This window comes from Anomalospiza imberbis, chromosome Z (genome assembly GCF_031753505.1).
Source record: "Anomalospiza imberbis isolate Cuckoo-Finch-1a 21T00152 chromosome Z, ASM3175350v1, whole genome shotgun sequence".
Classification (NCBI taxonomy): Eukaryota; Metazoa; Chordata; class Aves; order Passeriformes; family Viduidae; genus Anomalospiza; species Anomalospiza imberbis.
In genome coordinates, this window is record NC_089721.1 from 22,899,710 (window position 1) to 22,924,225 (window position 24,516).

Genomic DNA, 24,516 nt, shown 5'->3' on the forward strand with positions numbered 1-24,516 from the left:
TATTTAGTGATATAAATGCATATCATCCAGAGCAGTTTTGAAAGTCCAGAATGTTATGTGACTCAATGTGAAGTCATTAATCAGGCTTCTCTTTGCCAGGTGGTTTAGTATTTTCTGAAGAAATGGTTTTATCTGTTCTGTAACAGTTCTTCTGTCTAGCATTGCTTAAGAGCATAACTACAGTGCTTGTCAAAACTCACCTGCATCATTTGAAGGAGGAATGGAAAGGTCAGATACAGAGCAGCAAAAGTCCTTTTACTGTATTAATTTAAGATGTCTGGGCTTAGTCACAGAAGAACACCTCTATATTAGCAATTTTCTTTATGGTAAGAGCTATTCAGGCCAGCACCTCTCAGAGAACAGCTAGCCTAAATTAACAAGGTCCTGCACTGTAACATATTTCAATACTTTTTGGCCTGTTCAATTTTTTTATGCTAACTGCACACCTCAACTATATTCAAGAGGTGTCTTATGTCTCAGGTGACCTACTGAGTTGTGAAATGGACCTTCATCACACTAAGTTACAGAGTTGGGAGGTTTATTTTCTAAGTTTACAGTACATCTGGTGTGTTCCACATGCCACAGAACTTACTACTAGCCAGTTAAACCATACTACACCTCAAACAAAAACAGAAGTTCAAGAAGTACACTGACTTTTCTTATACTTGGTACTGCTTGAGAGACAACTGTATTTGAAATCAAGGCAATACTTATGACTGTATTTCTACAGGACCTATGAACCTGATGCAACTCTCTCAGTGGCTGGATTTCTTGATGTTCTCCCCTTCATATTTGGCTGCAGTCTTTGACTTTGACTTATTCCCCACATAAAAAACAAAGCAAAGCAAAACAAAACAACCAAAACAAACAAACAAACAAAAACAAACAAGCAAACAAACAAAAACAAACAAAAAAAAACCAAAAAAACCCACTCAACCAAAAAGCCCATGTCCTTGACATTTTGAAGAGAAGGATATGTCCCAACACTTCCACCTTGGAACTTAACACAGACCAACATTGGTAAGAGATACTGTCCCACTGTATTTTTGCTTATTTCAGAGCTTTGCGTCTAATAATTATTTTGCTACAGAAAAGCCTGAAAGCTGTCAAAATCTATTGCTATTGTGACTGATCAAGAGAGGCTCATAAACAAGTCTTTCTTTTCTACAAAAAAGACAGCATAAGAAGAACCAAATAATTATACCTGCTGTTCTTGTAATTTCAAGAAGAAAAATATGATAAAGCAATCAATGGAAGCCTGCAAGTAGTTTGGAGGCTTTTTCCATCTAGCTAATATGTTAGCAACATGAGCTTTGAAACTTGTCTGTTGCTGTAAAGTTTTATTAATGCTGAAGTGTCAAGATACTCAAGAAAATCAGAACTTTTCACAACTTCTGCTTAAGATTTGACCATAATTAAAATATGTAAACATGTATAAGGTAAGCATTTTTTTACATTTTCAAATCCCCAAAGAAGTGTCCAAAAAACTATTTACTTCTTGCTAAACAGCTGGTACTGTTGCACTTCAGAACCAGCAATAACTGAGCAATGAGTCAAGCAGCCATTATACAGTCAGCATCTTCTCAGCTCATTGTTATGCTCCTGTGACGGAAGCTAAATGCCTTGTATCTTTATACAAAGGTGATGGGGCATTTGAGATATTAATACTCTTTTTTTTCATAATAATGTTTTGCTTTGTTAAGGAGGGTACAAGGGGAAGGAATATCTGTTTTTTTTTTCAATTGAGTGCTTCTGCCCAAGTACCTTAAGAACAGAGTGTATGGCTGGGCACCAGAAACTGTGAGTCCTCTCCCAAATCAAGGTACAGACTCATCTTCTAACTCTTAACAAGTCTACTTGAGAACTTTGTCAGGCAACCTGTAGATAACTGCTTACCAGGCTTTCAAGATCAAAAGAAACACACCCACCCACCAAAATTGCTGAACCGTTACTCATAAACAGTATGAGTGAGATGGGACCAAAACATTTCAATGCTCTGAACAGTTCAGAACTTTTCATTAAGGAAAGGAGAAGAAAAGAAAACAACAAAAAATTATCTTTTTTAACACTGACCTCATGCCAAATTAATACAGATCAAATAGACTTTGAAAGTAAGGTTTAGATAAGCCATATATTTTAAGTGACATGGCATAATTTTTTGTTTGGTTGGCTTTTATTTTATTTTTATTTGAACTGAATGGGGTTGAAATTATTACAGGTTGATTTCTTTTAATGCTAGTTTCATACCATAGTGTGGATGAAAGTTTTATCCCAGTTGTTGATGATGCAGGCTCTTCATCTGAATGAGTAAAACAGTCAATGTGACTGTAGACAATTCTAAAAGTTTCTCAGTGTTTGAGCTAACAATATGACAATGGGCTGTGGGGGTGTTTGGTTTTTTTTTTCTGTGATTTCTCCCACTTATGTTTTCCTTAAGATGACTTCTGAATTTTTAAATTATTAAGGAATATTTTATAACTTTGGAATTTCTTACTGATATTCTAACAAAATACTAGGATTACTTTGTGACATGATATCCTGCTTTCTTAGTACAACAGAAAAGTAACCTAAGATGCAGCTGGGATCATGACACTAGTTTGTTTTTGGTTTTTTTTTGTTTTTTTTTTTTTAAATTAATAAACTTTAGAAGGGGTCAACAAAGCAAAATTAAATTTCTAAAAGCTTTCAGGGAAGTTGCCTACTCTGATATTAAAAAAACAAAACAAAACAAAACCAAAAAACAAACAAACAAAAAAAAACCAACCAAACAAAAAATAACCCACAAGTCAAACAAACTTCATGGAAAAAGAAAATCCAGCTCAATGATCTCTTTTCAAGTGCTAAACTTAAGGGAAGACGTTGACAGGCAGGATGCAGCAGTGCCTGTCTTAGCCACTGAGAGGGGGACCCAAGTCTTCCAGGTACCCTATAGACACAGCCCTCGCCCGCTCCTCCAGGAGCATCTCCACAGCCCTACACCAGCAAGGTGCATTAGCATACGTGTGCAGATCATAGTGGTTCGGTTCTGAGCCGAAGCAACAGTTCATTTTAACCAGCTACGGCGGGAAGAAAAAGGGATGAAGCAAAGCCAGCACCTAGTACTCTCTGCCATCAGCCACAGAGCTCGAAACAAACCCTTCCCCCGCTCGCTAGGTGTGCGTGGCCGATCCCAGCACTGGGCGCCCCGGAGCCGCACCAAGGCTGTGGGCTCGGGGCGGAGAAAGGCGGAGAGAGCCCGAGGGGACCGGCGGCTGCTGCTCCCCCCTGGCGAGCTCCAGGCGAGGCGGCCCCCCCGCAGCAGTGCCAGCCCGGCCCGGCCCGGCCGCCGCAGCTGCGGTGAGTCAGTGGGCACCAGGGCACCGCTCCTGCCAGCTGCATCCCGCCAGCCGAGCATCCTCCGGCGGGGGAGGCGCTGGCTCCGCGCACCGTCCTCCCTCTGCCGCGGCCGGCGGGGACCCGCGCCAGCACCGCCGGAGATTCCTCCGGAGAGGCGACGCTTACCTTGGCGCTGGAGCTGCTGGTCTGGGTCTCCGCCTCGACGCTGCAGCAGTGGGGCGTCCTGGACCGGGCGGAGGCGCCGCCGGACTCCCTGCGCTCCTTGCGGCGGGGGCCGGAGGAGGGCGGCGGCTGACGGCTCTGGTAGGCGAGGACGGAGGGGATGGAGTCGGCCGCGTCTGTCTTAACGAAGAGGCCGTGCAGGGTGGTGGTTCCCTGCGAGATCGTGGTGGTCTGATGGGGGGAGGTGGACTCCTCCGAGTCCCGGCAGTATATCACACCGCTATGCGAGACGTGGATGCTGGGTGCGCAGCCCATCCCTTCCCTTCCCAGCCACCCGCCCCGCTGCACCGCTGCTCCGCTCCGCTCCCACCTGCCGCCGCCGGGGCTGCGGGGCCGCCGCCCCTGCGCCGCGCACCCCGCGCCGCCGGCACCGGCGCCTCCCCCCGCCGCTGGCGCTGCCCCGGCCACTCCCGCCCCCGCGGCGCCTCCTCGTCACCCCCGCCCGCTCCCCGCGCTGCCTCCGGGGTCCCCAGATCTGCTAAGCCCCTTCCCCTCTTCGGCAGCGTCTTACGAAGCGCCTGCGATCACCGGGCTGTGTTCACCTAGGGTGGGGGGAAGCGGAGGAGGATGATGAGAATGATAAGGGGAATGATGAGAAGAAGGGTGAGAAGAAGGATTATCGGTGGTGCAGCACCCTCGTGACCCAGGCAGAGGGTCTGCTTTCAAGCATCCCGTAGGAACAACATTACACACACACAGACACACACACACGTCCCCAGCAACCCCGGTTGTGCTAAAAACTTAAAAAAAGAGTTACAAATACTTATTTTCACAGTCAAAATGTGCCCTACACTTGGGTGAGCAAATGTCATTTTGAGGGTACTTGAAGGGAGCAGTTTAGAGCCACATAGCACCCACTGCAAGTTAGGGGAAAAAGGCCAGCATTGTTTCATAATTCTTAATGCTGCTTTTCAAGTAAGCCAATATGCAGTGACACAAGTTGCCATTTTACCCTTGGTGTCTGATAGCTGTCAATCCCTGTTTCCAGTCCCTGGTGAGATAATCAAGAAAAATGTTTAATGCTACAGAGATTTACACACCTTCTTAGCTTTCCACAGTGAATAGTTTCATTGACCTCAGTGAAACTATGTAGGAGGTGTAGAGCTAAACATGAAGATTTTAAGTCTTTGCAAGATTTTCGTTTAAATCCCTCTGTTTTAAATGGCACATAATAAATCCTTCAAGAATTGGTAATGTCATCTAAGCAGTATGCTTCCTACTAATAAAGCATTTATCTGAAACCCAGCCACCAAGGAACACTTGTGTATACACCTTTTCTTCCTCTTGGAATATTACCTGATGTTTGACCACTTTTTCTCCATCTAATTTTAGTGATGTAAAAATACTAGAAAGATGAAGCATGGTTGGTGCAAGGATTGTGATGTTTTACAACAAAATTGTCTGAATATGTTATTTTTGGTTCTTAATGCTTTTGAAGCACTTTCATGAATTAAATTTCAGTTTACTCATAAGTGATGGTTTCACAGCTAAAATGCCTCAGTTTAGAGAGACTTTGAGCCTCAGCCTCTGTCCCTCTTGATGCATTGCATGGATCATTGCAATTATGGCAACATAGACAGGCATTAGTCCATCAAGAAACCGGACTGAGATCATCAATTTGTTTGACAAAGTGTTTTCAGTTTTTCAGTTACCACAGTGAGCCTGTGTTGGCCCCGGTAATCACAATTTTCTAGGTAACTGTTTTCCCCACTAGTTGCCACTGTTCACAAATCAAGTTGTGGTTAACATCCTGCACATGCTACATATTTGCATGTTTGCCCGCTGCCACTGTGCTCTGCTGGCAGCTATCTTGGAGGACAACCTTGGAGATAGGCTCAGATTAAGTAAAATGAAGCAGACTGTGCTTCATCACTCAACCATGCAGCCTTTCTTGCTGCTTAGACTGCAGTTCTGGATGAGACCTCACTGCCTCCCAGAGCATAATGCCCTTAGTTGCAGATGAATGTGTCCTAAAATCTCACTTAATAACAGGAGCAGCCATTTTTATGCATTCATTGCAATACTCTCAAATCTCTCTTCCTTTCTATTAATGGTTGGGAAACTTAAGTTGCGGATTTGAGCTGCCTGCCCTGCACTACAACTGAGATTTGGAAGAGAGCTAGGAGCTCAGGAATACCACTCAGAACCCATACATTTGTGCGGTACACACAAAAAATCACTTACCTAAAGTAAGTGATGTTACCCAAAAGACCTCTAAGATTTGTTGATTACCTAGTCTGACACATTTTTCATGGGAATTTTTCCACCCCAGCTATCAATGGCACTTAGAATTTTAATAAAGGATGTGAACATAAACCATATATTGACTTTGCAGACTGAGCTTGGTGAAAACATTATGTCATACCCAAACTGTGTTGCTAGCTATTCACAGTCCCTTTTTCTGAATTGATATAAATAATCAGATAAGTTATTTTGGTAGTCAGTCTGTCAGTCAGGTTTCCTTAACATCCTAGTATTCCAGTTTCTGCCCTGTTCCCATTGAATTCAGTGACAACTTTGCTATTGAGTTCAGATAGCATTACAGGAATCTGCACATTCTCACTTGGATTTCCCTTGTTTACATATACATTTGAGTTTATGCCAGAAAATAAGCTGTAGGAATAAGAAGTCACAATTCTGGAGAAGCACAGCTAAATGCAGCCCTCGAGCAGCAGCCCCCATGCTGTTTACTTTAGGTTTATGGCGAAAGAGCACAACTAAAGAGGGTGAGCCTCTCTGTGCAACGTGCCAAAGTGCTTAAGAGGAGTGAAGGCTGCTCTAGGATGGGGAACTATGTGGACTGCTGAAAAGCAACAGGAAGGTGTGAAGAGTAATAATGCTTGGCCTGACAGCAGAATTAAAATGTCCTAGAACCAAAAGATGGCTGAGTTTGAAAGGGCCATCTGGTCAAATCCCCCACACACCCAAGAAGGGCCATCTATAGCTGGTTGCTTGGAATGGGCATATCTGGATGTATTTTTTAGTAACTCCAAGTAGGAAGATGACACCTCTGGACTACCTATTCATTCTAGGGCTCAGTCACCCTTAGAGTTCTCTGCTGATGTTCAGAGAGGATCTCCCATTTTACAGTTTCTTTCATGTCCATTGCCTCTGGACCTGTCACTATGCACCACTGAAAGAGTCTGTCCTCCTTGCACCCTTCCTTCAGTTTTACATTGATGAGATATGCCCTGAGTCTGCTCTTCTCCAGGCTCAACAGTCTCAACTCTCATCCTCTCTTCAGCAGCACAGTACTCAGAAGGAGCTTAGAGAGACAAGAATATAGAACAAGTAAATGATGATCAGTGTGAGCAGAAGCTGGAGCAGAGGTGAGGGAGTGGCTGCACAGGGGAAATATGTCTGTCACTGAAGTAGGAACTGAAGGAAAGTTAAAGACTCCTTTTCCTACCATCAGTGCTCTTCCTGCATCTTGCCTGTGAGACGACCCATGGATTTCCTGAACAAGGAGAAATAGGGAATATTTAAAGAAGGTGCACACTTATAGCACACTCCAGTCATGCTTCTGAAGTCATCTTGCTGCAGTATTCCCTGACTGATTGGCACTAAAGCAAAAGGCTTTACTGTGAGCAGCATGCACCAACCAAGGATGTACAGAAGGGGCAGCTATATTGAAGCAGCATCTGCCCTCAGAAATGCATATTTAGTATGGCCCCAGAATGAAGTCAGTGCATCCAGACACTGGAAAATATTCACATGTATCAGCTTTTCCACTACTAAAGAGCTTTTGCTGGCTTTAACTGCAATAATATAAATCTTAACAAATTTTATGCTCACAGGAAACCAGGTTTTTACACATGACTAATTTCAGCATGATGAATTTAAGCATATGAGTGATTTTGGAAACCAGAGGTTTCCCTGAAGCATCTTGTATTTTTGGTTTTTTTTCAGTAGAAAGCAGCGGATATACATTCTCTATGGTGTTTACACCTGCAAATCCCTCCAGAATGAGGAAAATATACTCCTCAAAACTTTATATCCCTTCCAAAGCCAGTCATAGGCTTCACTCTGACCTCAATATTAAGGCTTTATGCTATGAGTAGATTGTAAGTTTATGTTGGTATTATTGGATGTATCATCTGTAAATTCCAGTTCATTGCAGTAAGAATATACTACTTCAGAGGTCCTATTTTACAGACACTTGAAAATCTGGTACTTGACAACCCGCTGTTGAAGACATTTACCTCTATTCATGGGTCATTTACTGTAAAACCAGTTTAAGAATGTATAAATAAGCCTGTACAAAAAAAAAAAAAAAATACTAGGCTCTTAGGTTCAACAGTTTCTCAGTCTTTTCATATTGGTCCAACAAATTTCTTAACTACAGTAAAAAATAACATCCTGTACACCCAGATTACAGCAAAGTCAATACCTAAAAATTATTTAAATTCTCCAGACTCCATGCACTGTTTTTAACTTAAACTAGATATGAGAAAAATAGTCATGACAGCTAGAATGTAACTTTTCTCAGTACACCTCTGTTTTGTTAAAAAAAACCCCATCTTTATGGTACTTTGATAATGTATAACGTATTATCAAATGCTAAATTCATGCTTTTACTCATCAACAATACAAGAAATCATGGCACTTGGAAATCAAAAATATATTAAATACAAGAGATGAAGGTTATTTTTGCTTGAGAAAGAGCAAAGTGTGGTTTTCAGTCCACAAATCCAATGACTCACTCAACAAAGAAATTAAGAGGAACACCACTAACAGTAATGACCTCTCTCAAACTCAACCAAAAAGCAAAATAATCCTTTTTTTAACAAGTCCTGCCCCAAATTTCTTTAATTTCATAACTTTGAAAAATCACTTATTGCAGCAAAGCTGTGTTTTAATTTACCTTGATTTTGTTACACTATCTCTGTGACTGCTGTGAATAACCGTCTCCCAGTCGCAATATCCTACAAAAAATATACCCTCCAGTAGGTATTGTTCAATAGAATGAGGTTCCTAGAATGGCTTGCTAATCTCACCATAGAACTTGACTTTGATTTTCCTTTAACAGTTAGATTTTGACAGGCTTGGACAATGCCACTTAGTTCAGTTTTGCCCAGAAGTTCATAAAATACTTTACATTATGGATATTTTGGAAGAGGGGAAAGAAGCCTGTTTCAAGGGAGCAAAGCTGAAGAGGAAACTCGGTCTGGTTTCCTTTCCACTAGCAGCCCTTGACACTGTATGAGTCACCAGGCACAAATTGTTCTGAGAGTGTACAGAAGGGCAGGTGACCTTTTCTCATTCTCTACCTTCTCCACCACTTTGTGTGCGAGCAAGGAAGTTCATTGGTTCCTGCCCTTCTCTGTCTGCAGTTGTTTCTCCCTCCCTAGGGGTAGGAAAAGATGCAGTCCTGGCATTTTACTCCTCACTGCTGAGAGGTGATGAGCTGCCCCAGGGATGCAGATTCTCCCCTGGAGACGAACACCTGCAGTAATTAATTTTCCCTAGAATGGGCCAAAATGGTACTGTCCTTACTATCGACTTCATTTTGAGAGACACGGCAAACCTTTACTACACGTTTTGAAGAGGAAGAGTAACATACAAAAACACATAGCAACAACAGTCTTCAGCCACTAGCAGGAGCAACAGGTGTTACCATTTACCCGAGGAGCTTAACTTCTAGCAGGACAAATGGCCGCGTACTTCTAGTTATGAGCACATTTTCTAGAACAAGACGGCTCACACCATATTTAAAAAGCTTAGGCTGCTACTTTCGAGCAAACCCCTTTGGCTTGTCTTTGGGTTGGCTGGAATCAAATACTTCACAGCACTCAAAAAGCTAAGAAATGCATCTGCAGCTCTCCTGACAGTACTGAACAGTTCCCCCAAGCAGCACTTTGTGGTCGTTTCCTCAAAAGCAACTTTTCTTTGCTCGTTATTACTTCAACAACAGAACTCTTCTCCCTTGATTTATTGCTCTCCGGGAATATCTGCACGAAAAATCCCTCTCGGGTGGTCACGGCACCACCGGAAAGGCTCACTCCTTGGCTTTGGGGCTCCGGGCACTGCTGAACACAACTCTTGGCGAAGCCGAGCCGCACTGAGCCGGGCCGGGCAGACGCCGTGGCGGCATCGGCGGTGGGAAACATCTCCTCCAGCCCCGCCGACGGGAGCGGGAGAACGCCCGGAAAGTGTGCCCCGGCTTCGAGCACCTTGGAGCAGGGGACAGCCCCCGGGGTCGTCCCGCCAGCCCCTGACCCTCCTGGCTTTCCCTTACCTTCCTCCCCGGCCCGTTCATCCTCCAAGGAGCAGAAGGGAGAGGCGCCGGAGAGCTGGCTCTGCTGCCCAGGTAAGCAGGGCTGGCACGGCTGCCGCTACCACCTTCCTCGGGGCCGGCCCGCCCCCGAAGCTCCCGCCACCGCCCCGCGTCCTGCCCCGCTCTGCTGGAAGCGCTTCAGAAAGATGAGTTTCGCCTCCGAGCCTCCCGTGGGGAAGGAGCGCCAAAAGGCTTCCCCGAGTTATCCTGCCTCACGGCCCTCCTCTCTTGCCCCTGCGCTGGATCGTCGTTTGCCGTGATCGGGAACATTTAGTAATGGGGTAAGCTCCCGGCAAACCGGGAAAGTGCGGCAAATCAAGTGCTCTGAGGCTAGCATGATTCACATGGCTAAGAGTTACACAGCTGTCTTTGAGAGAGAGCGGCAAATCCACATGCAGAACTGATAGCTCACTGCTGGTGCTTTTCAGTAAAACCCAGCCTCATACTCGAGGAGAAGGGACACAAATTGCCTGGAGTTGAGAAAGAGTAGCATAGCCATGATCTGGAGCAAATCTAAACTGCCAGAGGTGGGACTGGAAACATATTTCAAACAGCCTATATTCATCTTTGAGATATTCTAGTATACAGCATATACGAGGTAGGTGGAAAGCATCATCTTGGGAATGACATCTTTGGGCTTGACTCTTTCACTTTATTACCCTTCCCCCCAGTGGCTTAAAACAACTAATGTCTGCTTTTCCTTTTGGAGTACTGCTGTTTCTGCAGAGTTCATTAATATTGTTGATGCTTTGTAAAGGTACACAAGGCCTCAGTGAGGGAACTCCATAAGATACTCAGACAACATAATAAAAAACAATCCCTACCCAAAAAATCAAAGGCTTGCATACAAGGCAGTGGAGAACATGTGAATATCACAAAAGCAGAGCAACATTAAAGATGACTGGGAGCTTTGGGACAAGTAATGGTCAAGTCACAGCAAGTGTCTAACCAAAACCATAAAAAACCCCAACTACTACACAAAATAAACCCAAAATGCTAAACCTGTACAGAAAATTAGTTCTAGACAGAACCAGCATTGATCAGCAGGTTATGTCAGATTGAGGCTAGGGAATGTGAAGATCTGCCCTATTTCTAGTGAAAAAGACACACAGTCGGCAAATACAATCCTTGAGTTCCCCAGAAATGTTTGACAATGCACATATTGAAATGTCCTCAAAAGCAGGTCAGAACATCCCCCTTTTTGTGGCCATACATCTGCAAGAGCTGTTGTCTGGGAGCTCATATGACAGAGTGACTTTGACACTCTCATGGTCCTGGTCTTGCATGGATGGGCTGGGTGGGAGGTTAGATACAGCCTCAACTGCACACAGCCATATTCTTGGATACTTGGCACTGCAGCCCTGATATGGTCTCAGAGGAGGTTCTTCTTTCTTCAGAACCTCTGCACAAGTGCCAGATATCAGTCAACCAACTGGTAATCTCAAAATCAGCTTTGCCCAGTTATTTCCAGTAACTGTTAGAGAAGAAAGCATCACAGTCTGCCCTGGTACCCTGCTTCCCCAGGCGAACAAATTAGGGACTAATTAATTAGTCTTGCCAATCTGTGTAGCCATGCTGTCTTTGCAATAAAAACCCAGAAGAATCTTACCCAGCCATGGCATCACAACAAGGGCAAGGTGCTCATCTGGACACAGGGGCTCCAAGGGCCCCCAGCATGAAGTTTTGGATACAGCAACATAGACTTTTTGCAGTTTCCTCACAGTTCTTTCCCTGTATTTCTCCTTCATTATTTTTTTAATACAGTCCTTATACACCAGCTAGAATTTAATTTCTCTTCATGTTTTTAGACTGCCACAATATCAAACAGAAAAAAAATCATTACGGGTTGATGTTAGGAGCTGAAGTAAACCAGATATCTAACAATACTGTCTAGTAGAGCACAGATGGATGAACAGGACACTGCCTGACAGAGATTTATCATGTGATGTGTGCTCAGAAAAGTATTGCTTGTGGTTAAGAAGGAACCAGAGAGCAAACGCCATTCAGTAATAGTAATAATAATAATGTTAATAAATAGTAACAATAGTTATAGATTTACATTCCTGGACAATTCACTTCCATTTTATATAAAAGATAAAGGTGACAAAGCTGTGGGCTCTATGCTGCTTTTTTAGGTGGCTGGTTCTTGGACAGTCCCAGTCCCTCTTCTTGAGCCTGGACTTGAACCACAGGGGATGAAACAGAATTGCTGGTCACTTGAGAGTGAGGTGTGTCAGTTCAAAGAGTTTCCAGCAGACTTCAGACAGTTCTGATAGCATTTGGCTTTGATAGGATTGCTAACATGAGTGAAAGGCTACAGGATACTTCACTAATTCTTTTATCTATAGGCTTCAGAATGTATAGATTATTCCATTTGCCATAGTTAATCTTTCACAGTGTAATCTTTGTATGCAGTCAATTCCATATTATTTTAAGTACACATCAACTGATGTTATAAATTGCATCAGTTGATATATACAGTAGCTTCTTGTCTTGCCTTGGAGTGCTTCATTGGTTGATAGACAATCCATTTATTGCTACACATGTGGTCAGATGGAACTATTTTATGTTCTTATGAATAAAAAAAAGTAATTAAATATAAAAATAATATAGAGATAGCACAGCTAAATTGGTAAACTATAACCTAGAAAGCCACAAACATCACACAAGGCAAATACTCATGAGGGATATTACTTCTCTCTATATTTAGTGTAAATCAGAAGAGAACACTACACAACACTGAAGAAGAGCTACACATAGTGAAATGCCCAATTCAAGGAGCCAGACTAGCAAAATTAAGTATTCTATTATATTTTTGTCTAAAATAGGGAACATACATTTCACCACATATTTCAGATGAGATTTTCTTATTTTCAAGTATATTTAGGACACCTAAAGACAGGTCCTTTGGTCAGCATGAGGACATTGTTTTGTTCTATCATTATGCATCACTGGTGGATCATATGGTCCACTCCTGGTTCTGTAGTAAGCCATGCCACTAATATAATCAGAGCAAGGAGACATTCTCTAATTGGGAAACAGTTTAAAGGAACTCAGTAAATCCTTACTTGCACTGTATTCTTTAAAAAAAAGGAATTGCAGAAAAAATTGTATTAAAAGTAGTGTAAAATAAAAATCTTCTCTAGTTCAAGCAAAGTTCTCTGTACTTTTTGCTGTCTCCCACAAATTAACAGTAACTAATAGCTTTGGGAATTTGCTGTTGAGTATTCACTGACATAAATTTTGCTATAAAATAGTATTAGGAGTATTCATCTTAGCCATTGTAGGGAAATTCTTCTTCTCATTTTGGCAGGCTGTGTTCTTGCTGAGAATATCTTCCATCCTGGAAAGACATGAACATGGCTTTCAAGAGCTACAAATACTTGGCAGAATCCTGTTACTTGGCTAGGGCACAAAAGAAGGAAGCGGAATGAATCATTCTGTGCCTATAATCTCTCAGGGTAACGCTTCAAACACACAAACAAGAATTCACTATTTTAGAGCACTCCACAGCAGGACTGTGTTGTAAGCAATCCTTTGTCAAAGATGATTATTACATCACAGACTGTGTACTTGTGTGACACCCATGCATGGATGGACAGGCACAGGGCTCATGCCAGGGTAACTATGATGAATACAAACTTCACGTGAGTCACTGAAATTTTAAAAACTCATAAGTTCTGAGACAAAAAACAATATACCTGTGCAAAACGTGTTAATACGATGTTTACAAATGCTTCTGCACCTGCTAGAATACAAATATTTTAACAGGTGCATTCAAAAACTCTCCAGTGTTATCGCTTAAGAAAACACTATCCAGCTCATTGTACAAAAATAATCTAATTTTTTTCTTCTCTTTGCAATAATGCAATGAACATGTACAAACACCATGGGTCCCGAACAACTAATGAGACAGACACAGCAGAAAGAATCCTTTCTGTTGCATGTTATAATGTCTAATGCAGAGCCATTGCACCAAAAAATAGCATACACAGATGTGCAAGTCATGGCTTTCTACAAATAGACACAGTTTAGAAAGCCTGACTCTCTTTTTGGCATATTTCCTTTCTATTGTACATTTAGAAGAATTAGTGTAGCACACACAAGAATAAGTTACTCAAGGAATGACTAAAGTGATTTAATCTTAGAAATACAGTGAAGGTTCCTTAGGTCCAGCAGTTGGCAGGAAAAAAAGCCACCAAATCATTCTATTTCATGTAACATTAAAATTGCATGTGCTTTGCATACAGTAGTCTCAGGGTATCTACAAATTAGTTGTAGTTATGTCAGGCTTGGAGAAAACCAGTTTCCAGAGCAGGAATTGAAAAGCAGCAGCAGCATATTAAAAAACCCCTACAAAACAACAAAAACACATAAAGAGCATAATAAAGCATACCAATTTGTGAAGGATCTGGTGGTGGCAGAATTATCCGTTTCTCTTTGAGCTGCACAGTCCTGTCTTTAGTACAACAGCTGCAATCTGCTTATTTCTGCAAGCAATGAAGATTACTTGTGTTGCCCTCCAAGAAGCATCCAAGCAGCATCTTCACCACCACCTCCCCAGCTGTGGCAGTAGGTGTGTTAAAAACATACCTGCACAAAAGGCACGGAAGTCCTTTGCACATCGCAAATGAGAGTATAAAAAGCTATGGTGTGTTCAAGGCATAATGCTCTAAGGGCAGAAACAAAGAGCTGCAGTTACCCCTTTGTGCCTCATTCCTGAAGGCAGTCTGAAATTTCATAAACCTGTGGGGTAGAGTCACTGAACTGCTTGCTGCATACCAATAGTTTTACTCACAAAGCGGCAACATGATATCTGCCAAGCCAAGAACTCCCAGTCCGGTTGCAGTCTGCAGTTCATCCAGCTTGTAGACTCCACATGGGTATGGAAGGATGCAAGAGGGTTAGCAACCAGATCCTACCTATCTTACCACCTTCTTTGCCATTGTGCTGGGCTGCTCTGCATGGCTGTGTAGTGCCTTTTGTGCTTACAGCAGCTGAATGTGCTGCCCTTTAGGAGACTGGTTGATTTCTCACAGGCCCCCTAGGCTGGAAAATCACACCACACAAGACTACGAGATCTCCAGAAGCAAAGCACTCCTCACAGAACTCACAGATAAAAGTAAAGGTACTAATCAGTTGAGTGATAATTTCTAGTGCAAGGACAAAAGGCGTGAACACTACCATTCTTCCCCAGCTTATTTCAGGTAACAGAATAAACACGTGAGATCACAAGTCAGAGGGCAGTCCAACATACTTCTGGAAAACACCTCCTAAAAAACCTAGGGAAGATCACTTGCAACAATACACAACTCCTTGCAACTTGTTTGCTGACCCAGACCATTTAATCTGCAAGTCAGGTCAGTAAAACATTCTTTATTTGCAGCTGCAAATCATCGCATGCAATATTTACAGGCTTGTATCAATAAACAAAGTTCAAATCCATTTTAAAATCTGACTTTAAAATTACATAATGGGTTTCTCAGTGCATTGTATGAGAGGGATTATTTTTCCATAGTGGGTTATTTCAGATACTAACAAATGCCACAACTTCAGTGAAAGAAGGATACAAACCCCAGTAAAAAAACTGTGCTGCCTTAGACTTACGACAGTACCCACTAATGCTTATTAAAATGTGCTTTTGCTGAGACTACCCTGCCTCAGTTTCCCTTCAAACTTCCAAGTTCATCCCATTGCTTCTCCCTTCTCTGTGTCTTTTCTCAACTCTGTGAGCTTTTACTCTCTTGCAGTTTTTGCTCTTTTGCCCCACCTGTCTACAGGGTCACACCTTGGTTTTCTACCTTTTCCACAGCAATAATAGTTTGTAAAACTATTGCCTTCTCATACCATCTTTCTCTCACCTCCAAGTTTTTGGATTATGCTGTTTGCTATCTCTACCTAATTTTCCTGAAATTAAGTGGTGACCCCTTAAATCAGCTTTCTGCTTTCTCGCTAATCCATCAAACAGTTCTTTTAAAGGCTGATGATATTCCCATCTATCAGAGTCCTCCATATTACTGGAAGAGTAAATAGTGACAGTGACCATTCCCTCACAGGGCAATCATGATTTCCAGTTGATTGAGCACAACCAGAAGTAGGATTCTAAATACAAAAAAAGATTAATGTGAAAAAAGAAGTGATCAGATAAAACTAAGAGAGAAAAATTATCCCAAAGCAGTTCTGCCTTCTCCTATCTGTGACCATCATCACATATTCATCCTGTCTTATGACCAAGAGTCAAAATTAAAATCATCAAAATTAAATTAATCTTGCTGCATACATACCATACTTCTGGCCATAGCAAGATCATCATCTACAGCTACTGCTGCTTTTTTACTCACACGACTCTGAACTAATACTGATCAAAAACATTGATGGCAGATGGATGACTTTCTCATCCTCCTTTATACAAGGATAGTTTAGCATCAGTTAGTACTTAATACGACCACAATTATACAGATACATTTGCTTCAGCAGGTCAGCAAAACCTCCCTGAAGAAATTATGATGCCCAGTTCTACATAGGACAATGAAAAAAAGTATCAGTAGTACATACAATCTGTTCTCAAAAGGAGTGAATTCATTGAAACTCTCAGAAAACTCCTTGTCTTTGTCCCTGAAAAATTACATTCTAACCCAAGTAACTAAAAACTCAGTCTTACTCTGGAACAATTTCATCCACAATATGCCTGCAGAGCTGTATGCAGCAAAGGCACTCAGTTCTGTACCCACATGCTGGTCAGGCACTTTTCTGGAATGCTTTCTTTACAGAGACTTTATCACCTTTACCTCACCCATCTTTCAAAACTGCCAATAGCCTACAGTCATACATTTCTTCTTGTCCTTGGGTGCTCTCTTTCCTTCCAATTAATTCGTTCCAGGAATCCCCTAAAAGGTTACATAGTGCAATGAAATTTACTTAGAGATGAGTGGCAAAACTCATCATGCATGAAGCTTCTTTATGCAAGTTCTGTGCATTTGCATAAGCTTTTTAGTACTGGTGACACAGTGAATAGTTTTAGGACATGGAATGTCTCCTTGCATGGGAAATGGAAGTTGGTAAATTTGGAGAAGACATATATGCTTATTTCTCAGAAGGGGACAGAGTAGGGAGTGAGCCATGTACTGCAGGTTTGCGTATCCTGGTCCTGAATTCCTGGATTCCATCACATCTATTTTAATCACTTGGAAGCTGTTGTTTAATGCTGATTTCACATTTGCAGAGCAGAAAGGCATGTCTGACCATATGAGGAGGGATGCAGTATTTGTGCTGATCATTAAGTCATTCAGCAAGAACCCCTCACACCTTGCAGAAGTTCTAAATAAAGAGACAGAGAAAACAAACAAGCAAATGAACTAACCAGCCAAAACAGGTAGGAACATGAGAATTAAAGGCACGGCTAGCTACATAAAAGCCCCAAATCCCTGAAAGGACGATGTAATTCCCAGCAATATTGCTGTCTGAGCACCCTCTGGTGGCCCAGAACGAACAGTTCCAGAGATGAAAACGCGGTCCCGCAAGGGGAAGGGCGCAAGAGAACGTAGCATGTCACTGACATTGTTTGGACAATTGATCACTGTTCGCATGTCTTCACTGGAAGACAGGGGAACAACTCAACATTCAAAACCAATTTAATTATTTATCTTCATGCATTTTGTTCCCACCCAGCATTTCCTTAATTTTCATGTCATCTGACTGGTTAAAAAAATGTGTTCATTTAAAACTATTTTACAAATTTGTTTTAAACTAATTTTCTTTGGAATGTGAGATTAGAATCAAATAAAAAAAAAGATAGTATATAAGAATACTGGGAGGCAAAGGAGGGAAATATGGAGGAAACAGAAGTTAAATTTGAAGTGCTTTCCAATATACTGGTGGCATCAAAGTATATTTTAACTTAATTGCAGAACATACTGAATTTACTCGGTTTCAATGCAAGGCTATTCACGGTTTTGCACTTGTATTTAACCTGGAAAAATAGTCGAGAGTGATCTAATCTGTCATGTTCATACATCACAGCTTTATAGTTCCATATTTTTCAAGGAAAATTTAAACTTAATTTTACATATGTAAGTATTTTTATATATGTACATAATATGTTTCATGTTTGCTCTTTTCTGCAATTATTTGACTTACAGTCTGCTATCATTTGGGTTCAATGTTCAAGAAGTATAAAAACAGTGTACTGTTTGTCCTGGTTTCAGCCAGGGTAGAGTTAATTTCTTCTCAGTAGCTGTGATAGTGCTACTATCCAGTTTTGGATTCCAAATGAGAATGGTGTTGATAACACACTGATGTTTTGGCTTTTTGCTAAGTCCTGTTTATCCTAAGTCAAAGACTTTTTTTTCCCCTTGTCTCGTGGTCTGCCAGTGAGGAGGTAAAAAAACCATACTAGGAGGAAGCATAACTGAGACAGGTAACCCAAACTGCCCAAAGGCGTACTCCACATCACAGAAGGTCATGCCCAGTATATAAACTGGGGGGAGTTACTCAGAGGTGGGGCCAGTCTGGGTTTGGGAAGGGTGGTCTGACATTGGGTGTTGAGCAATTGCAGAGTGCTGCACATGCTTTTTTTCCTTCTTATTACCATTATTCATTATTATTGTTATTAATCATTATTAGTGTGTTTTTCTTTATTTTCAATTAATAAACTGTTCTTATCTCAACATACAAGTTTTATTTCAATTCTTCTCCCCATTCCACCAGGGTGGGAGGGGAAGAGAGAGGGCCTTGAGGGAGTGGCTACATGGTGTTCCAAGCCCACCTGAACTTAAAAACACTATTAAAAAAATAATCTGAGATAGCATGATACTTCTCTTTCCTATGGAATTTTCATATATTTACCAAATTTCTAGATCCACCAGACATTATTCCTGGAGACTTTGCAATAATAAAGTCACTTGTAGTTAGAAAGAGTTTAACTAGTGCTGTCAGACACAAGACCAGCTCTTATATTCTCTTACCTCTACAGCTTACCTAAGTTTCCCACAACATAAAAAAATATTCATGCATATATTACTTGGGTTCCTATGGAAAATGACTGTGTTCTCAGGCTAATGGATTGAGAAGAGAAAATGGAAAATATCTTACGTGCCAGATGAAAAGCATGGAAGAAAATAACCCTCCTAAGTAATTTAAAAATCCAGGGCAAAATATCATTCCAAAATGGTTAAGAGCTTGGAACTTGGAGATCTAAATGCTGGAGTACTTCAGACAGCTCACAAAATACTTTGACTGTCCTTGGTCAGAGCCCTGAATACAGGTCCACTAAAAATGCATATTCCCTCTTAACTAGTAATCTACTGAGAGAAAAATCAAAGTGAGAACCTCAGCAGATGTGTCTAGTTACCAATTATCTTTTAGTTTCTCATCTTCTCCTTAAATACATGAGGAGAATAATTTATACCTTGATTATAAGATATGTAGCAGAGGGGTCATTTAAAATCTTTGGTGGAGCATGTATTTCAGAAATACAAGCAAAGAAAAATCTTCATTACAGTTAATTACAGTTAAAATGGATTGGAAGATAAACTATTCATATTTTAAAGGCAGCCATGAAAAATGTAATGAGAGCCAGACCCTGATCTGCACTTACCCCAGTTTGCATTGGTGTAAGCCCACTGCCTTTGAAAGACTTTCTCTCCCTTTATACTCCTCCCAGTGAGATGAGAATCAGGCCTGCTGTCTACCTGCCCCCCTTGCCATGATGATGATGAGAACGATAATGAAAAAATTAATGGACCTGGAGTCAGTATTAAAAATTGCTTGTACCTAATACTAATTTTCCTTATGGCTGTGAAGCCCTCTTTTTGATGAGAATAAAAACAGAACAGTTACCAGCTGTTCACATAATGACAAACACTAATAAGGGAAGACATGCATGTTAATGAGTTGGGGGAGGGGAATCAGAAGGGGCACTCTTCAGTGCAGCTGTCAGTGCAAATCCTCCCTCTGAGTATTTTGGAAATCTGATGGCATGTCGGCGCATTACACTGCAAATAGACTTGAGACTGAAATCAGGCCCAGGTAAGGAAAACAGCACTTCTAGAGTCTACCTTCAGCCCTGGCCAGGTGATCAGCCTGTCTTTCACCATGCTGTTAATGGTATTAGGACAGGTATTCTCACCACATGTGTCATCTTCTAAAACATTATTATTGCAGTCACAAATGAACAGTCAAACTGAGGTGACCTCATGGGTCCAGCAGAGAACAACAAGGAAAGAGAGATGTGTGAATCAGAACTGGTGGGAGAATAAGTATGCCCTTTGTATTCTCTGGTCTGTATATCACACAAACAAACTGAAGCTTACAGGCTTGTCTGCATGCAGAGCTGTGGCGTCTTCTTTCAAAGAAGTGATTTAAACCTTGCAGTTTTTTCAGTGCAAAACCCAGCAAAAATTAGTCGTCCCTTAGTTTAAACCCAGTATTTTAATCAGGTTTGGGTCAGAGAAGCACAGGCTTATGCTGAAATAAGCCATTCAGCCCAAAGCAAAGTTTGTATTTAGCCTTACAGCACTCTAATTAGCCCAGCTCAATTATGTGACGACAGCACCTGCTCCCAGGAGTTGTAGGTGTGACATACATCAGGCCACCATAGGTGCTAATTCATTGCTTGGAATTCACTTCCTCCGAATTTTCTGAAAGCAGTCTGAAGAGGCATTAGATTCTTGGAGGGCCTCAGCAATATGAGTCCTGGTAGCTTTATTAGAATGTACATTTGCTAAATTTGTTCACACTGAATGATCTTGGGAGGCTAAATCATTAAAACTGAGCAATGCAGATCTGGAGAATGAGGTCAGCCTTAAAAAAAACCATGCTCCAGAGCTTTTGACCTGCTGAGGATTGCTTAGCCACATTCACAATTGTGCCAATCCATGAATTATAGTCCTACATAGCTAAAGGTAAGATTGCCAATATGAAAGACAGTGTGTTGTGCAAAAATACAATAGGCGGTGTAAAACTGCATGGCCGTATCTATCCTGATTTACATCTAAATCTACATTTATACATTAAAAATGCCTTTAAGTTTTTAGATGTGTAAATTGGTCTTGACAAAAGCTCACTTATCTGGTTTTTATTTCTCAGTAACAGATGTGGCATTTAAATCAGTACTGCAAGTTGTTATATCATCCTCCATGTTGGGCTCAGATTGAACAGAAGCTGCCAGGAACATGTTCTTTCCTGATCAATATGAAGGTAGTAATTTTCTTCTTTATTTTTTATTCTTTTTTTTTACTATCATAGCTGTGTTTCTACAAGAAAAACGTATGCTGCACAGCAGTCAGCACTTCTCAGCAGGAAAAACTGAGACCAAGAACACAAAGATCTATGAAATCAGAGATGAAATGGAAAACATGAACAAGAGACATAAATTAGAAAAATCATTTAGGTAAAAATCAATTTCCTAGTTAGTTCCACTTAGTCTCACAGAATATACCGAAATGAAATGCAAAATAGGGCATCCAACTACATCAAGATATAAAGGTTGCATAGTATGGGAGTCAGTGGCATCATGTGAATTCACTAAACTCCGAAAAAGTGTTCAGAAAAGTAAAGGTTTCTGTTGCTTTTGCAAATGCCTGAATTTGAGAGATGTACCAATAATAGGATGAGGTGCATGGTAAAAAAAGCACACCCAAACACAAGTGTACTAGAACTTATATTTGAAGGCAGAGGGCACTTCAAGAGATGAAATTATCTACTGGCCACCTGACTGGCTCCCTACTGAAGTGATCCAACAACATTACTAGGTTGCTCCTGTACGTGCTCCCTGTAGCACAAAACAGCAGTCAGAATAGGGCTGGAAGAAGCTCCTGGACATCTACCCTGGCTGCCTTCTTGGAAGCAAGACCTTGTGCAAAACAAGAACTCATTGCACAGGGACAGCTGTGCAACTTGCTATAATAAATGTGCATTACGCCTGGAGATTCCATGACACCCACGAAAGGGGAAAAACTTCCAAATCCAGTCATGCTAGTTTTTTCCCTCATAAATTTGGTAGACAACTGGTTATCATCCTCTTCAACACCATGCCTGCAAACTCTTTGTCCATGCACTCCTCTCTTTTTTTTTTTTAAGAACCGATAAACCAAATTCTTTAGCTTGTCATCCCAACCATGTTTTCAAGTCCTCCAGTCATTCTTGCTATGGTCCTCCATCCTACTTCCAACTTCTGGCACAGCAGGAGATGAGAAGGGGGTATGCACAGAAAAAGAGGTTTCTGAATGCCAAATAAATGCTTAGATTACTTAGATGAAGTTGTAAATAATCTAAAAACCCACTAGCACTTCTCCTACATGCAGACCAAGGCTTTCATTCTGCAGAAGCATGAGGGCAGAGATGTATAAGTCACTTTTCCAACCTGGGAAAACCCAGGTCTCATGTCCCTCTGACCATCAGCCAAACAGGCAGTTGAATTTTCAATTGTGACTGCATTTATAAAGAGTTTTGAAACCACCAGATTTGTGAAAACAGACTCTCTGCATACCTTCAGGGTGCCTCTACCTCAGCAACCTTTAACAGGCCATGTCAGGCCAGGCAGAAATATTTTCTGCTCCTGGGAGATGTTGTCTGGATGTGCTCCTCTGTGCTATTACTCTGATCATAATCCCTATTTAAGTGGCCATGTTGGAAATAAAGTGGTCTCCAGCTTTTGCAGCCCTGGTGATAATGTCAGTGCCCTACAGGAACAAGGCAATTGTATGCCAGTGCAGAGCTACAGCATGATCACTTTTGACATGAAACAACAAGGAAAAAGAGAGGGAAAATTTGGCACAGGAAATTTATCCAATGGGCATTGCAGTCCTCAAGGTCGAAATATGGTCAAATTCTTCCATGTGTGCTGAATACCTTATGAAACTTTAACAGTACAAAGAAGATCTTGGACTTTCACCTATTCTGGAAGACTGCAGCACAGTAAGACACTGACCATGTATTGATAAGAGCTTTCAAATATTAGTTTTGTGCATCAAAGCACTAAATCTTGTTCATTGGCTTTACATATGTCAGAACCAACATGGTGGTCAACATGGGCTCTCTAAGGGCAAATGATGCCTGACATATTTGGTGGCCTCCTACGATGGGTGGATAAGGGAATGTCATCTAACTGGACCTCTGCAAAGCATTTGATGCTTCCATGCACACCCTTGACTCTACAGTGGAGATACCTGGATTTGACAGGTGGATCACTCAGTGGATACGGAATTGCCTGAATGCTTCTGCTCAAGGAGTCGTGGCCAGTGGCCAGGAGTCTGGGTGGAGAGGAGTGACGAGTGGTGCTCCTTGGGGGTTTGCACTAGGGCCAGGATTATGTAACATCTTTGTCAGGGACACAGACAGTGGGATCAGGTGCACCATCAGCAGGTTGGCTGATGACACCAAGCTTTGTGGTGTCACAACTGCTTGAGGGGCCACAGCACGCTGGAGGGGCCTCCAGCATAAGACATGAATGTGCTGGAGCAGATCCAGAGAAGGGCCACAGAACTGACCAGAGAGCTGTAGCACCTCTCTTACGTGAAAAGGATGAGAGAGTTGGGGTTGTTCAGTTTGCAGAAAAGAAGGTAATGGGGAGACTTCCCAGTACCTAAGGGGGACCTCCAGGAAACATGGGGAGGGTTTTTTATCAGTGTCATTATAAGACAAGGGGGAATGACTTTGGACAAAGGTTTTTTTATCAGTGTAATTATAGGATAAGGGAGAATGAAAGAGGACAGCTTATATTAGATATCAGGAAGAATTCTTTACTGTGAGTGCATTGAGGCACTGGAAGAGGTTGCTCAGGGAAGCTGTGGATGCCACATTCCTGGAAGTGTTCAAGGCCAGGTTGGATGGGGTTTGAGCAACCTGGTCTAGTGGAAGGTTTCCTTGTCCATGGCAGGGTGTAGAACTAGGAGATCTTTAAGGTCCTTTTCAACCCAAACTATTTTATGAACCCATGATTCTATCACCTGAAAATAGTAGGTAGCTCATGTGCTTATATTTTAAATCCTAAAAATCATTAATTCAGTTGCTGCCACCACTTACTGCAGCTTCTTCAGCCTCATCTTCATGCACTGGTTGTAAGTGTGCTGATGTAGAGTGCAGAGCAGATAGCATGGGAATCCCAGTGATGAAACAGGTGCATCCAAGGAACAGCATGAGATTTTTGCTGTAGGCCAGAAGATGTGAATAGGAGAGATGAGTGGGGAAATGGAAACTGAAGGCAAAAAGTCTGAACTAGCTTCCTTGCTAAACACATTCTGTCCTGTGAAATAAAAGCTAGGGACTCTGAGAGTAAAGACGGTACAAGAATAAAATTATACATTAAATCATAAAGCAAGGAAACTTCATTGAGATGACAGTGGAGTTAAAGCAGTCAACAACTGGAAAGTATAGTTCTTGCATTTCTGCAGCACTTGAGGGGCTTTACTGCAATGATAACAATGCTCTCTTCACCTTGATTTCCTTTGTGATGTATCAATGTGCTCAGCCATGTTTTGGCTTCGGTTACTATCTCACATTTTTAGGATCTAGGGCTAGGAAGGTATTTCTGTTCTTATTAATTCTAACTCAAATTCCAAGTAACTGAATTGAACTCAAAGAGGTGTCATCATCAAAAAACCCCCAATAAACAAACAGATGCAACCATCAATGAAATAACATCATATTTTTACATAATCAACAGAAACTTAAAAGTGGCAAGT

At 41.6% G+C, this 24,516-nt stretch overlaps 2 protein-coding genes across 6 annotated transcripts in view; one reads left to right on the forward strand and one right to left on the reverse strand.

The window, feature by feature from the left end:
* Nucleotides 1–9,842, reverse strand: part of PDE8B (phosphodiesterase 8B) — a 73,517-nt gene extending 63,675 nt beyond the window's left edge. For 4 of the 5 annotated variants that reach the window (XM_068177503.1, XM_068177502.1, XM_068177505.1 and 1 more), the window contains exon 1: nt 3,502–3,828. In XM_068177503.1, the coding sequence (XP_068033604.1) occupies nt 3,502–3,813 (312 nt within the window). In that variant the 5' untranslated portion in view covers nt 3,814–3,828. Of the gene's footprint in view, nt 1–3,501; nt 3,829–9,796 lie in introns of those variants that run through there. The other variant, XM_068177504.1, reaches the window with a different exon arrangement.
* TBCA (tubulin folding cofactor A) overlaps nt 1–24,516 on the forward strand; it is a 530,652-nt gene that overhangs the window by 193,548 nt on the left and 312,588 nt on the right. The window lies entirely within an intron of this gene.